At 39.5% G+C, this 12,087-nt stretch overlaps 1 protein-coding gene and 1 long non-coding RNA gene across 3 annotated transcripts in view; one reads left to right on the forward strand and one right to left on the reverse strand.

The window, feature by feature from the left end:
* Positions 1 to 12,087, forward strand: part of LOC115374731 (uncharacterized) — a 108,429-nt gene that overhangs the window by 18,102 nt on the left and 78,240 nt on the right. The gene's annotated exons all lie outside the window — the stretch shown is intronic.
* LOC115374721 (lysine-specific demethylase 4A-like) overlaps positions 2,734 to 12,087 on the reverse strand; it is a 28,761-nt gene continuing 19,407 nt past the window's right edge. For both annotated transcript variants that reach the window (XM_030073791.1, XM_030073792.1), the window contains 5 exons: positions 11,260 to 11,451; positions 8,039 to 8,209; positions 7,341 to 7,460; positions 4,774 to 4,866; positions 2,734 to 4,545 (listed from right to left, as the gene is read on the reverse strand). In XM_030073791.1, coding sequence (XP_029929651.1) covers positions 4,408 to 4,545; positions 4,774 to 4,866; positions 7,341 to 7,460; positions 8,039 to 8,209; positions 11,260 to 11,451 — 714 coding nt within the window. In that variant the 3' untranslated portion in view covers positions 2,734 to 4,407. The remainder of the gene's footprint in view (positions 4,546 to 4,773; positions 4,867 to 7,340; positions 7,461 to 8,038; positions 8,210 to 11,259; positions 11,452 to 12,087) is intronic.

The raw sequence follows: 12,087 nt of genomic DNA on the forward strand, positions 1-12,087 counted from the left end.
CTGACTGCTGTGGTGGACTGAAACAATGTTGGCAAACAGTCCTTTGCAAAAAAAAAAAAAGAAGTGGATTCCACTGTTTGAGGCGTTTCTGTCTCCTCCAGAGAAATAAGATCCGTGGGCTGTTGTGGTGTATCTCTCAGCCACCAGGAGTCTATTACCTGAAATGTACTGAAAACAATGAAATGTTGCTGCATTTGATTGTTTTTTTTTTTTTTTTTTTTTTTTTTTTCTTTCTACAACATACCCAGTAAAACAGAATGAGATGTGTATATTCTGTATGTTATTTCTGATTTGGACTCACTGAGGTACATATTGACAGAGGTTCTGAAGGACAAAAACACAGCAGTTCTCTCTCTTGTTTTTTTGTGGGTTAATGTGACCATTGATTTTTCCCTCAGCTGGCAAAGGTAGGGGGGGAAAGGCAAACAAAGCTATTCGACATAAGAGCTGGCATCCTCGTGTGTCTGTCAGCAGATGTTGATATGACCCTGTGTGGAGGAGGAGGAGTAGGAGGGGAAAGGTAGGAGGAAAGGGCACACGGCCCAGCAATGACGCTCATCGGCCAGGCCTGTGCTGCAGGTGGTTTGCTGTCAGTCCACGTCTGTGTGTGTGGGGGTGAGAGAGCGCTATCTACCATTTTCCCATCACAGCATGCGTGTTTGTCCTTGCCTACCTGCTGATCTATCTGTCGATCCATCCAACTCTGTGCTTTGTTCTCTGCCTACATGTCTCTGTGTTTCCATCCAAGTTCCCTCCATAACACATTCCACTGAAGTATTTAGGCAAATTGTCTATTTCCATTTGCGTAGATTAAGGTATGGCTGCTGGACATGGAACACACAGAAAATGGACACTGCAACACACAAATACACAAATATATGGTATGAAATTACTGGATTTCTTCTTTATGATGAATTCCCATTCTCTCAATAGGCTTTTGTTTTTTTTTAGGTAACACTAATGCCCACTGATGCCAATAAAAGCAGGATGAATTGGACCAAAATGATTTCTACATAGAGCACATTATAACACCATCAATTTTCTGGTGTTCCTCCAGGCCACCAACAATAAAACCACTGCTGAAGAAAAGATCAAAAACCATGTGAAAGCCCAATTCCCCCCTAAAATGCAAAATCGAAAGATTGGAGCAGAGGATTTTGACATAACTAGGTATCCCAAAAATAACAATTTGAGCACTACAACAATAGCCGAGGCTGAGAAATTGGAGAACAGCAAATCAAAATCAGAATTAGCTCAGCCCCAACTGCAAGGAAAGATTAGAGGGTGGAAAACTGTGCTGACACATCACAGAGGCTTTCGTGTCTCTCGGTGTGTAATTCACTGGTAATTAAGAGGAAGATATGTCACAGTGAGGTTGACAGATAAGAGTGAAACTATACCTGGCAAGTTGGCAGTTTGGATTTTTCTTTAACCACATAGAAGTGAATGAGCACGTCACTGCCTATCCACAGACCAAAGATACCTTTGTTTTACCGGGATTTCAAGGTGAAACTGATGCAAAACACACACAAACGGGTTTTCCGTTCTCTTAAATGGAAAGTGGAGTCTTTTTTTTTTTTTTTTTTTTCTCATAATGCTGATGTGGGAACCATTGCCCAGAGACGTTCAGTGGTACACCAGATGCGATGTGGCAAACTGAACAGTCGCCAACAGGTCTACAGCAGATACTCAGAGCGCGCGCTCGATGGCTACTCGAGCGTGCAGCTTTTTCCGGTTCAAAACCACAGCAATATTCTTGACAGCTCTTCAGTTCCTGTGCAGCAGACAGTAGGACTCTCACCTCAACATCCTCTATGATTTACACATTTCCTCAGCGGGTGATGGAGGGAGCAACCAGTCTCCAACACACAAGAATAACAACTAAGGCCACAGCTTGGTTTTTCGCTGCCATTGTAATAGCCACTCACTTCTCTTGTCTGTCCTGACTGGCAAGGCCTGGTAATCCTGGAGCTAGTTTCATTTCTTTTTTTCCTTTCCACTGAAGGCACAGCAGAAGGAAGTGGCCAAGAAATACAGCACAGTTCTGTGGTAAAAGACTTGTGGTGGGAGCATAAAGCAGTGATCTGGCACAGCTGTTGTCTTTCTGGAAAGCAAACCTTTCGATAGTGAAATGTCTACATTCTAAAAACAGACATAAAAAAAACCCACCTATATAAGCCGCCTTTTCTTTGCAATGAACTGTGAGTTTTTGCTCATCTGTGATGCATTAACTGTAAGACATTCTTATGATGGTGTACAACAAGCAATGGCAGGTTCTTGTCAAGTAGATGGAAAATAAGTATGACATTACCAGCTCAAAGAAATAAGAACATTTCATCACAAAATCTGATAACAAAACACTCCAATAATTTGTGACAAAATAAGTCTTACCTGCCAAAACTACACTCAGAACACAGGAGTGCACTGATATGAAGAAGTTGGAGTCAACCATCTAATTAAGTTCTATTTTCACTCTCAACACCTCATAATACTCACCTTTACACATCAGATCCAGCGTCAGCAGGAGATAAATCAGCTGAAAGAAGAAAAAATGCATAGCCCAAGGACACAGTGCAGTAATATAGGAGTGGTTCTTGCAGAAACAGGATCCGGATCTCAATATTGTTATTCCTTGTGATCTCGGTTCATTTCTAATGTTGTAGGGCTTGTGATTAAACAGAGTATGTGTAGACTGTACTTATGTTGAGCAAACACACACACAAAACACAGGCTTTTTTCTTACTCCAACCTTTACTCAAACAGTTGATATGTTTACAAAGAGTGCACAGAGTTAATGCTGACCAATAGATGGACCCAAATGAAACCAAGTATGGACAATAGTAACTATGAAAATGTGATGGGTATATTTTGAGAGGTGTCTGCACTCCATGCCCTCCTGAGATGCCAGTTGATTTTCTTTAATTCTCACTACACTACTTAAAGCAGGTATAACAAGGGACTTGGACAGAGGGAGCAGGAAAGATCACTTGTTCTTCTCTCTGAAAGTCTGAAAATTACCCCGCAATCATCTTTAGTCTAGTTAGCACAACAGAAATTAAACTCAGTACAACCTTAATCTATACGGCTAGCTTTTATCAAGGAAAAATAATCTTGCACGTGCTCAGTGAAGTACCTGAACTCAGAGGAAGCCACTTGTCTAGATGTTGGTGTGTGCCATGGGCCATTAAGAGCAGGGAGGTCATAAGTGCTTTTTGTTGAAAGAGGGATTTGACCCATATTGGCATTCACACCATCCAATCCCAGCAGAGAGGCTTACAACAAAAGAGAGCAAACCTGAAAACTTAACAGAATGACTGAAAACCTATCCATATAACAAATATAAATACATCTGTGATTTCCTAGAGATTGTTAAAGCGCAGCAAAGCCATGACAAATACAGCTGTGTTTCCAAATGCAACACAACTGGTATAAATAAAGTGTAATAATAACAATAATCATAGTGAATGTTATAATAAATCTAAGCTTTCATACATGACAAAATCAAAAGAAGTAAGCTTGTCCCTTTGGAACTTCAGGCTTTAGCCTCTAAATTTAGTCTATTTTGCTCCTATCTTCACAGTAGATGCACGTTGTCACACCTGCATATTGGGTAAAGGTGAACTAAGAGGGATAATGCCTATGGGTTGCAAACTGCAAAGCATGAAGTGAAAAACACAGACTAAAGAAAGGAAGAATTGTCAAAAATCTGGCCCATATCTGACGGTGGTAGAAGTCATCAGGGACCTTGTGACTTCAAGAACTAGGAAGCTCCTCTAAAAACACCCAACTCTTATATACATACAGAACCAGATTTCCAATAATTATTTCCTGCACTGTAAAACAGAAAAAATAGAACAGCTGATTTTATGAGCAGTCTGATGTTGATTTCAATCTGCACAACAACTTATTTATGGGACAAATATCACCACAGCAACAAACGACTGTCCAGCTGAAACTGTGTAAAGCTGCATTTCCTTCGTGGCTAGGGTTCTTAAATGTGGTGGTGAAAAAACAAAAAAACCCTCTTGCCCCAGTTACATGAGCCTGCCTTTTTCCACATTTAATAATTCATTGGTGGCTTCTTCCTGAGCAGAAGAGGAGATGGAGGAAGAAGATACCATTTACAGAGAAGCAGGGAGTGTGATGGTTTAGCGGTGTCTGACATGATAAATCAACACACATAAAAGTCATTTGAAGTCCCAGCCGTAGTTTATAAATATGTAGCCCGATGGGCCATGGAAGCCTTCCACATTCAAGAGGGGGGAGGAGGAGGAGGAAGGGGGGGCATTCCTATCAGCAGTAGCCAGAAACGAAGACAACCAGGGCATGGGGACCTGGAGCTGCAGCTCTCTGGATGTGAGGTGAGGTTACGAGGTGGAAGGGAGAAAAGAAATGCAGATGGTTGAGCTACTCCATGATGGCTCGGTAAATGACAGGCTCAATGTAGTCCTCTCTGTATCTAGAGTTGATGACCCGCTGCCTTTTGGAGTTTTGTTTGACATCATTCTGTGTGAAGAGCTCAAAACGCATGTCTGATGCCACCGACTAAGGAGCAAAAGAGAGAGAGAAAAAAAACAAACAAACAAAAAAATGAATGAATCTGATAAATAGAATAACCAATGAATCTACTGAGTCTTACAGTAGCAGTTGTGTAGCAGCCTTAAACACGGCTGCTACACAACATTTCACAAAGATTTCAAGGCAATCTTTGTATGCAGCTTCTTGATGACCCTCCCCACGCCATTCTAATTTATACAGTAGTTTGTGAGTTACCATTCGAGACTTGACTCGTTTGGGCAGGTCCTCATCTAGACTGTAAATGTCTTCTCTCTTGACAGTGATTTGTGACCCATCCTCAAACTCCACCTGGAAACACAAACGCGCACACCCACACACACCCACACACAGATAGGGATTAACCAGAGGAACATGCCCAACAGGAAAACGTTCATCGTCTTTTCTCAAGATAAACACTCGAGTGCCAACCTGTATTTGTCATGAACATTCTCTGTCAATTCACTGCTAATTTATGCATTTTAACTTACAAACTGGAATGAAGCTTTCAGACATAACTCAAATACTTGATGAATAATATCAGTGTCATTTATATATTTATTTCTCTTTTATGATCATTAATGCCCATGAAGACTCTCATTCCACCATTATATATCACTGATTCTTGGGAATTTGGATAAATCATGTCCCACTAAAAAAATGCTATTTCTGCTGGAAATTTACAACATTTTAATGAATAAAAAGAATCCAGGGCATAATCAGGGGGTCCTCTGCACATTTGTAAGGCTCTTTTATAGGTTTATTTATTTTTTTTAATATTAATTATTAATTATTTCAACTTGTTTAAAATGACAAAAAGTAATAATTTCATTGAATAATATATTTACCACATGAAAGAGTACATCATACTATGTATTAAAAACTACAAACGATGAGTTTTGAACAATATTTACTATTATTTTGTGGTTGCTCAAAATGTGTCCCACATATTCGTCACCACCATCAGATATTTATTTAAAAAAAAAAAAAAAAAAAAACTCTACAAATACAAAGTCAATTACATTCCTGAGGATCCCTTTTCAAACCTTCAGCTCTACTGCATGCTTCAAGACCACTCAGGCTCCTGGAAGTTTTCTATTTTCTCTTAAATCTCTTCATATTTTTGGACACTGCTACTGTCACAACCATAACATGTCAACACTGTCACTTCTGTATAAAAAATATTAAATTAGATTATGGAATAAATGTATACTTTTTAAGAAGAGGTCTGATGTAGGTAGCAACAGGGGGGAAACAAGATGGCTAATGTGAGCAACTCATGCTTATCATGTTTAAGTCTGAAAAATACTTATAACAGTGCTCAGGATTGTTATTTTTTGTACCAAATAGTTAAATAAAGTTGTTAAGCAAGAAGCCATTGACTTGAGTGGTATAAATTTTGGAATTGTATGTTGGTATGAGGCCACTGTCACCACCGTCAGATTAGTGTCACCACCGTCAGAGGCAGTTATATTGGTTTTAAATAAATATGCTTACAATATGTTTCTTTGGTGCTGTTGAATTATTAAAGTAATAGTTTCTTTTAATACAAAAATATGTTTTTCAAAAAAAAAAAAAAAAAAAACAAAAAAAAAACATTACAGTGACGGTATTGACAAAAACAAAGTAGCCTAATAACTGGAAAAAAGCCTATTTTATGAAAAAAATAGAAAATGAGGAGGTTGCACCGGTACATTGCTGAACAGCCAAGACCGTGGCCTATAATGATATACCTTCAGATTTTGTAATGTAACTCTTTTTTTTTTTTTTTTTTCAAAATTAAAACCTGTTTTATCCAAATTCCCAAGAATCAGTGATATGCCAGTTAGAGGCTACTACTTTGTTGTTCTGCAGGTTTGCTGTACAAACCACAGGTTCCCACTGTTTTCGAAAATAAATTTGAAATAGCTCTCAGAAACCTGCCCCTGAACAAATGCAATCCATTATTTTAAACAGTGCAACTATTGGAATTTTTCTTAAACCATCTTTATAACACCACAGTCATTCCAGTGACAGTCCTGTCAAAATTAAAAGTAATTCCTTTCTACAAGAATTGAACATGACCAGTTTAAGTGAACCCAAGTGTTCTGACCTCAAACTAACGCACTGTGTCAAAGTCCAGCATTTCCCTCATTATCTTGCAGATTTTTGGTGCTGAGTCTGCAATTTGCAAACAGTGTAATTCTTTGGTCATCATGCTTTTGTAATTCCAGTGAATTACACAGCATTAGCAATATTATCCAATATCTGCTTTAAAAAAAATGGATATTGGTGTAGCCCTTGCTTTGCTCCCCGATACGGAGCAAAGAAAGGTTGTTTTATTTTATTTTTGAAGATTCGTAATATTGTTTGACAAAATCTCTCGGATCTTTTTTTGGCATTTACAATATTCTATTTGTTCATTTCGTTCACTCAAACATTTTAATTACAAATAGATTTAATCCAGGAATAGCTTGCTTGTTTGTATTTTTGCACAGTATTTCTCAAATTTAAAGATATTGGCAGCAAAAACCCACATTGGTTGAACCACAACTCTGGGCCCCTTCAAGACCACTTGGGATCCCTAGACCTTGCCCTCAAAACCACTGTCTACAGTTTCAGCGAGAGGTGCCTGACCCAACATCTTTTGATGTGGTCTGAACCCACTGAGAGCAACATTACATACATATAGCAATGTGAGTGTGTGTGTGTGTGTGTGTGTGTGTGTGCGGAAAAAAAAACTCTATAGGGAGAAGAAAGAAAGGGAATGTAAGAAACGAAGAAACGTGTCAGAATGAGCTTATTACCTGGTACATGGGGATGGAGTGTGACGCTACAAACTTGGCTCCATATAACAACCCATCCGTCCAGCGCACTTGGACTGCGTCACCCTCAGCAGGTGGACCATACTGAACACAGTCCCGATTCTGAAAACACGTCATAAGAAAAACACAGGAAATACTGAGGTCACTGATACACGTTACAGAAGGAAACTGTAATAATGCTGTGTATAACACTGCCTTTCCTATCCACAGTGTCCACATTACACACAAGGTTTACATGCCTTCTGGTAAGCTTCTCTCCCATGCTAGAGATCTCAAGTGACATTTTACAAATAATGGTGTATAATTATTAGAGGGTAATACCCGTACACTGTTGGCAAAAACAGGCCCTGTCTCAAAGGAATCACATTGCAGCCTGTTTCATGGCTGCCGGCTGAAGCGATGGACTAATTCCAAAAATGTTTGTGCCTATTAGTTATTTAGACCCCAAATAATTGAAAAATAAAGCCCAGGTTTGTACTACTCATTAACAGCCATGTGATACACTAACATAGCTTATGCAAAAGTCAAGCTTCTGTGCTTTATGGTTCATGCAAGTGGCATGCAGAGGGATTACATTTTACTCCTTAGTGCATAATACGTAAATTACTCTGTTATGACATAGAAAACATGAGAGAAATCCTAACACCACAAAAACACAGATTTCAAGCATTTCTATTAACCTCTATGTCCTCAGGGAATAGGTTGTCGCTATAGGAACCATCGTCGAACACCACCTCATAGAAAGTAGCGTTGGTGAGCTCTGTCACCTCACTGTGGTAATAGCGGCCGTTCTTATGTTTGCAGATCACCTTCTGCCCCACTTCCAACTCCCGCAAGGAGGCCGCATTGCGCTAGGGGAGAGAAACTGTGGTTTACACCTCACAGCTAATAATCAACACCGTGTAAATGCTATGTAAACAAAGAAACAAAAGATAAGATAGCAGCTGCTGTGTAATAAAAAGCATATATGTCCATAAAGATAACTCAGCAAGAATTAGGCTACTGTTTAACTTTCACATTATTTGACCTGTGACACGCACTTGAGATTATACTTCCTTCTGAGGTTCTCCAAAGAGGCCAAAACCTTGAAATCTACCAATAGTATCCAATAAATAAATAAATACAAGAATGTCTCAGAGATAAGTTACATTTCAGTGAACATCAGCTGTGTCCTTGTGTGTCTCCTGACAAGAACAGAGATTTTTCTGTCTCCTTTACTTAGTGAATTACAGGAGCATGAACATCCAAAAAAGTACAAATCTCTATGGTCTGTGGAAGCTGAGAAAATGGTTTTCCAACTTGTGTTGTGCTGCATGGCTGACTAAATCAATGCCAGAAGCTAAGACAGACCTTATGGCTCATTGGAATCCTCACTTCCTAAAAGCATCCAGGAACAAAGATAATCTTTGTCTACTCATCTGTAATAAGACAGAGATAATTCTTAGCTCTAAGATGAAAACAAACACTCATCTCATAAAGTGGACAAAAAGCCCCTTCATGTTTAGTGTAGAAAAAGACTGGAAACTGAACATACCAACAATTTTCATTCTGAGAGGGCTGTATAATAAAGACAACAATTTTAACAACAGAATAATAGTGTTTTGACTGCCATGGTAACTACTGAATTGGACAGAAATAGCTTAGGAAAAAAAAACATTAAATTTGCTGGCACAATGGGAGCAATTATTTCTATTAAAACCTTTCTACATAATCAATATGACTCTACTTTTTGATGTCAAGAGAGAGTTGCCAGGTCAGGTTTTAGACAATTCTTGAGTATATCTAAATGTATGTTTAAATGGATCCCCCCTCCAATGTTTTGCTTGACAGGCTAAACTAATAAAAGCACTCCCATGCACTCCCAACTGTCTGAACACACACACACACACACACACACACACACACACACACACACACTGGTGACTTCCCTCTAAATTTCAACATTCGGTGGCAATAACAATGAGCACATTTACATGCAAACCATATTCCTGTATTATTCGGAATATCCGCAATATTCCGGTTGCGCACAAGTCATGTAAACACGCACCAAACCCGATTAAGGTCATATTCCGGTTGGAGAAAATTGCGAATAAGACCCCTGGCATATGCCTATTCTAACCAGAATATGTACACACCTTAATCGGAAAATACCCCGTACCGGAATATTCGGTTACGCCTGCGCATGCTCGATTTACAATGAATACTGGGGCGTCTTTGTTGCTATGGTTACTGCAAGCGGGGAGAACGACATGGCGAACAGCAGCAAGAGCCAGCATTTTTGGAGTGAAGAGGAGACTGCAGTCTGCCATCAGCTAATGAAAGACTTAAATATCATGGAGTATATCGATGGGCGAAAACACAGAAATAGCGACAGCTTCTTCTTCTTCTTCTGTATTTCCGGCAGACTGGACACTTATACGCATACGTGCCCCCGCAGGTTGAGTGTTGCATTACATCTAACACTGTTAAAACAAAGTTACAGAGTTGAGCTCAAAGGTTGTTTTTTTTTTTTTTTAAACTTTGTCAATTATGCGTCCTTCTCCAGATACAGTGTTCACAGTAACAGCATCCCATGCATCTTATTTTCTATTACTTTATATCCACTACTGATGCTAAATATGAGCTCTGGGTTCTGTCACCCAGAGGATTTCAGCTGCACCCTGTCCCCTGTCGTGTCCAAGCGTGTGCACATGCCCTCACTTGTTTTGTGATCACTTTATTGCACAATGAAAAATATACATGACATTTTTTTTTTTTTTTTAATGCCTGCAGACTGATGTCCCACCTCTTTTAGACTTGTGTTTGGGTATTGACTTCTCTCTGATAAAGTTCTGTGTGTGACTGTGTGTGTGCACATGGCCCTGCACTCTCATGTCTTTCAATGGGGTCTGGCGGATCATTTACCTATGCTAACTAGGGTCAACTGGCACGCAAATCCAGCAATTCCATGGTTTAAGAACTCATCATCAATCCCACGTAGACCTTTCTTAGGGTCTTTCTCAAGAGGAAATTTAAGAAAAAACTTTGGAAGATATTGGTGAATGAGGCCCATCGAGATTCCATTGATTGCTGCGAGAACCAATACAGGTCCTTGGCTCTCTTTTGTATACCAATACTAGTTCCATTAAATATCAGTAGTATCAACACAACTTGATATCTCACTCTGAACCTCACAGTGCTCTTATTCTAATGTATCCTGTGTGTTTAAAGGCTTCATCTGCTAAAGTTGCAGTTTACATGTTGCATGTTTATCAGACTATAAAGCACATAACCAGACCGCTGTAGCTGGTCCTACCATTGTTGTTACAGGAGGACATTTCATATAGTTCCTCAAATTTGACGTATGTATTTGAACTGCTTTGTTTTCTACTTGACAGCTACAGGGCCACATTTCCCTTGTGACTCTTGAGTTCTTATTCAACTGTAGCCTATGTGTTTAAATTCTTTCAATTTACTTATAATGTGTTCATACTTAAAAAAAAAAAAGGTGTGTAGGCTGAATGGGATTTCTGTTTTTTGCTATGGTACAGAATCAGGTACTGAGAATCACAGAATCTGCTGGTTTTGGCATCAACTACCATTATCCTGGTTTCAGGACATCCCTAAGAGGAACCTTTTTTTTTTTTCCACAGTGAGAATTTTTTTCTTAAGAAATGTACCAATAGCAGATTTTTCCTTTTTGTTTTCTTTTTCTTAAGGGTGAATATACAGGAAAAAAAGAGTCACGATAGGCTTAATACAGTATTAGGCATGACTGAGCTGGCAGAGTTTTCAATCCAACACAGTGATAAGGGCACCATGAGGAAAATGACATTGTAGCCAAAAATAGAAACTAGCGCAAATGCACTTGGAAGGAAGTGCATGGGCTGAAGTGAAGGGGGATACAGTTTCTCTGTGGTACCTCTGGTATGACAGGTGCTCTGTGTCTGTGGCAAGTGATAAAGACGATGAATGGCCAGTCATCTGGGTGCATGAGGATGCCGGCTGCCTGAGCGCAGGTGGGGTGGAAGGCTGTAGAGCAGCGGCCATGGGAACACTGAACGCAGCAGCCCGTTACCTCCCTCTTCATCCGCTTCCTGCAGTAGATGCACTTCTACCAGAGGGAGGAAGAGGAAAAGGGGAAAGAGCGGAGAAGAAGGAAATGAGTAAAGGATGATAACATGCAGGAGGAAGGTAAAAAGTAATCAGAGGAAAAGTAAGAAACAGGCAAACAGAAGTGGACGTGGGAGGGGACACATATGTTGGGGAAATCATACAATTTCCTTTCTCTACCTTCATGGGATTTCTGACATCATGTTTACTTATTTAGAGTTTCATCCATCCAGGAAGACACTTTACCAATGAAGACCTTCATAACAATGGAGACAAGGCCAACTATTGTGACTTAAGTCGTTATGTATTTCCAACATATTATTCAGTACGTGACTCACATGCAAGCAGAGGTACGGGATAGACACAGACTGAGTACATAAACTATAAGTTTCACAAAAACACTTATTCAACTTATTCAAGTGAAAACCTTGGATAATTGAAGGAAACACCCACACAATGAAAGAATGCACATTTATAGACTATGTGGGTGATTTTCTATTTCTATTCGGATGCTGTCAGAATGTCGCAACCCCTTTATGTGATTGAAATAAACAATAAAGCTGCTATCATTCAGAAATAGTTGGCACCGAATGAAAACTGACTAAAGACAACCAAGAGGCGCCACATCAGTTTTAGT

This window comes from Myripristis murdjan, chromosome 17 (genome assembly GCF_902150065.1).
Source record: "Myripristis murdjan chromosome 17, fMyrMur1.1, whole genome shotgun sequence".
In the NCBI taxonomy this organism is placed as follows: domain Eukaryota; kingdom Metazoa; phylum Chordata; class Actinopteri; order Holocentriformes; family Holocentridae; genus Myripristis; species Myripristis murdjan.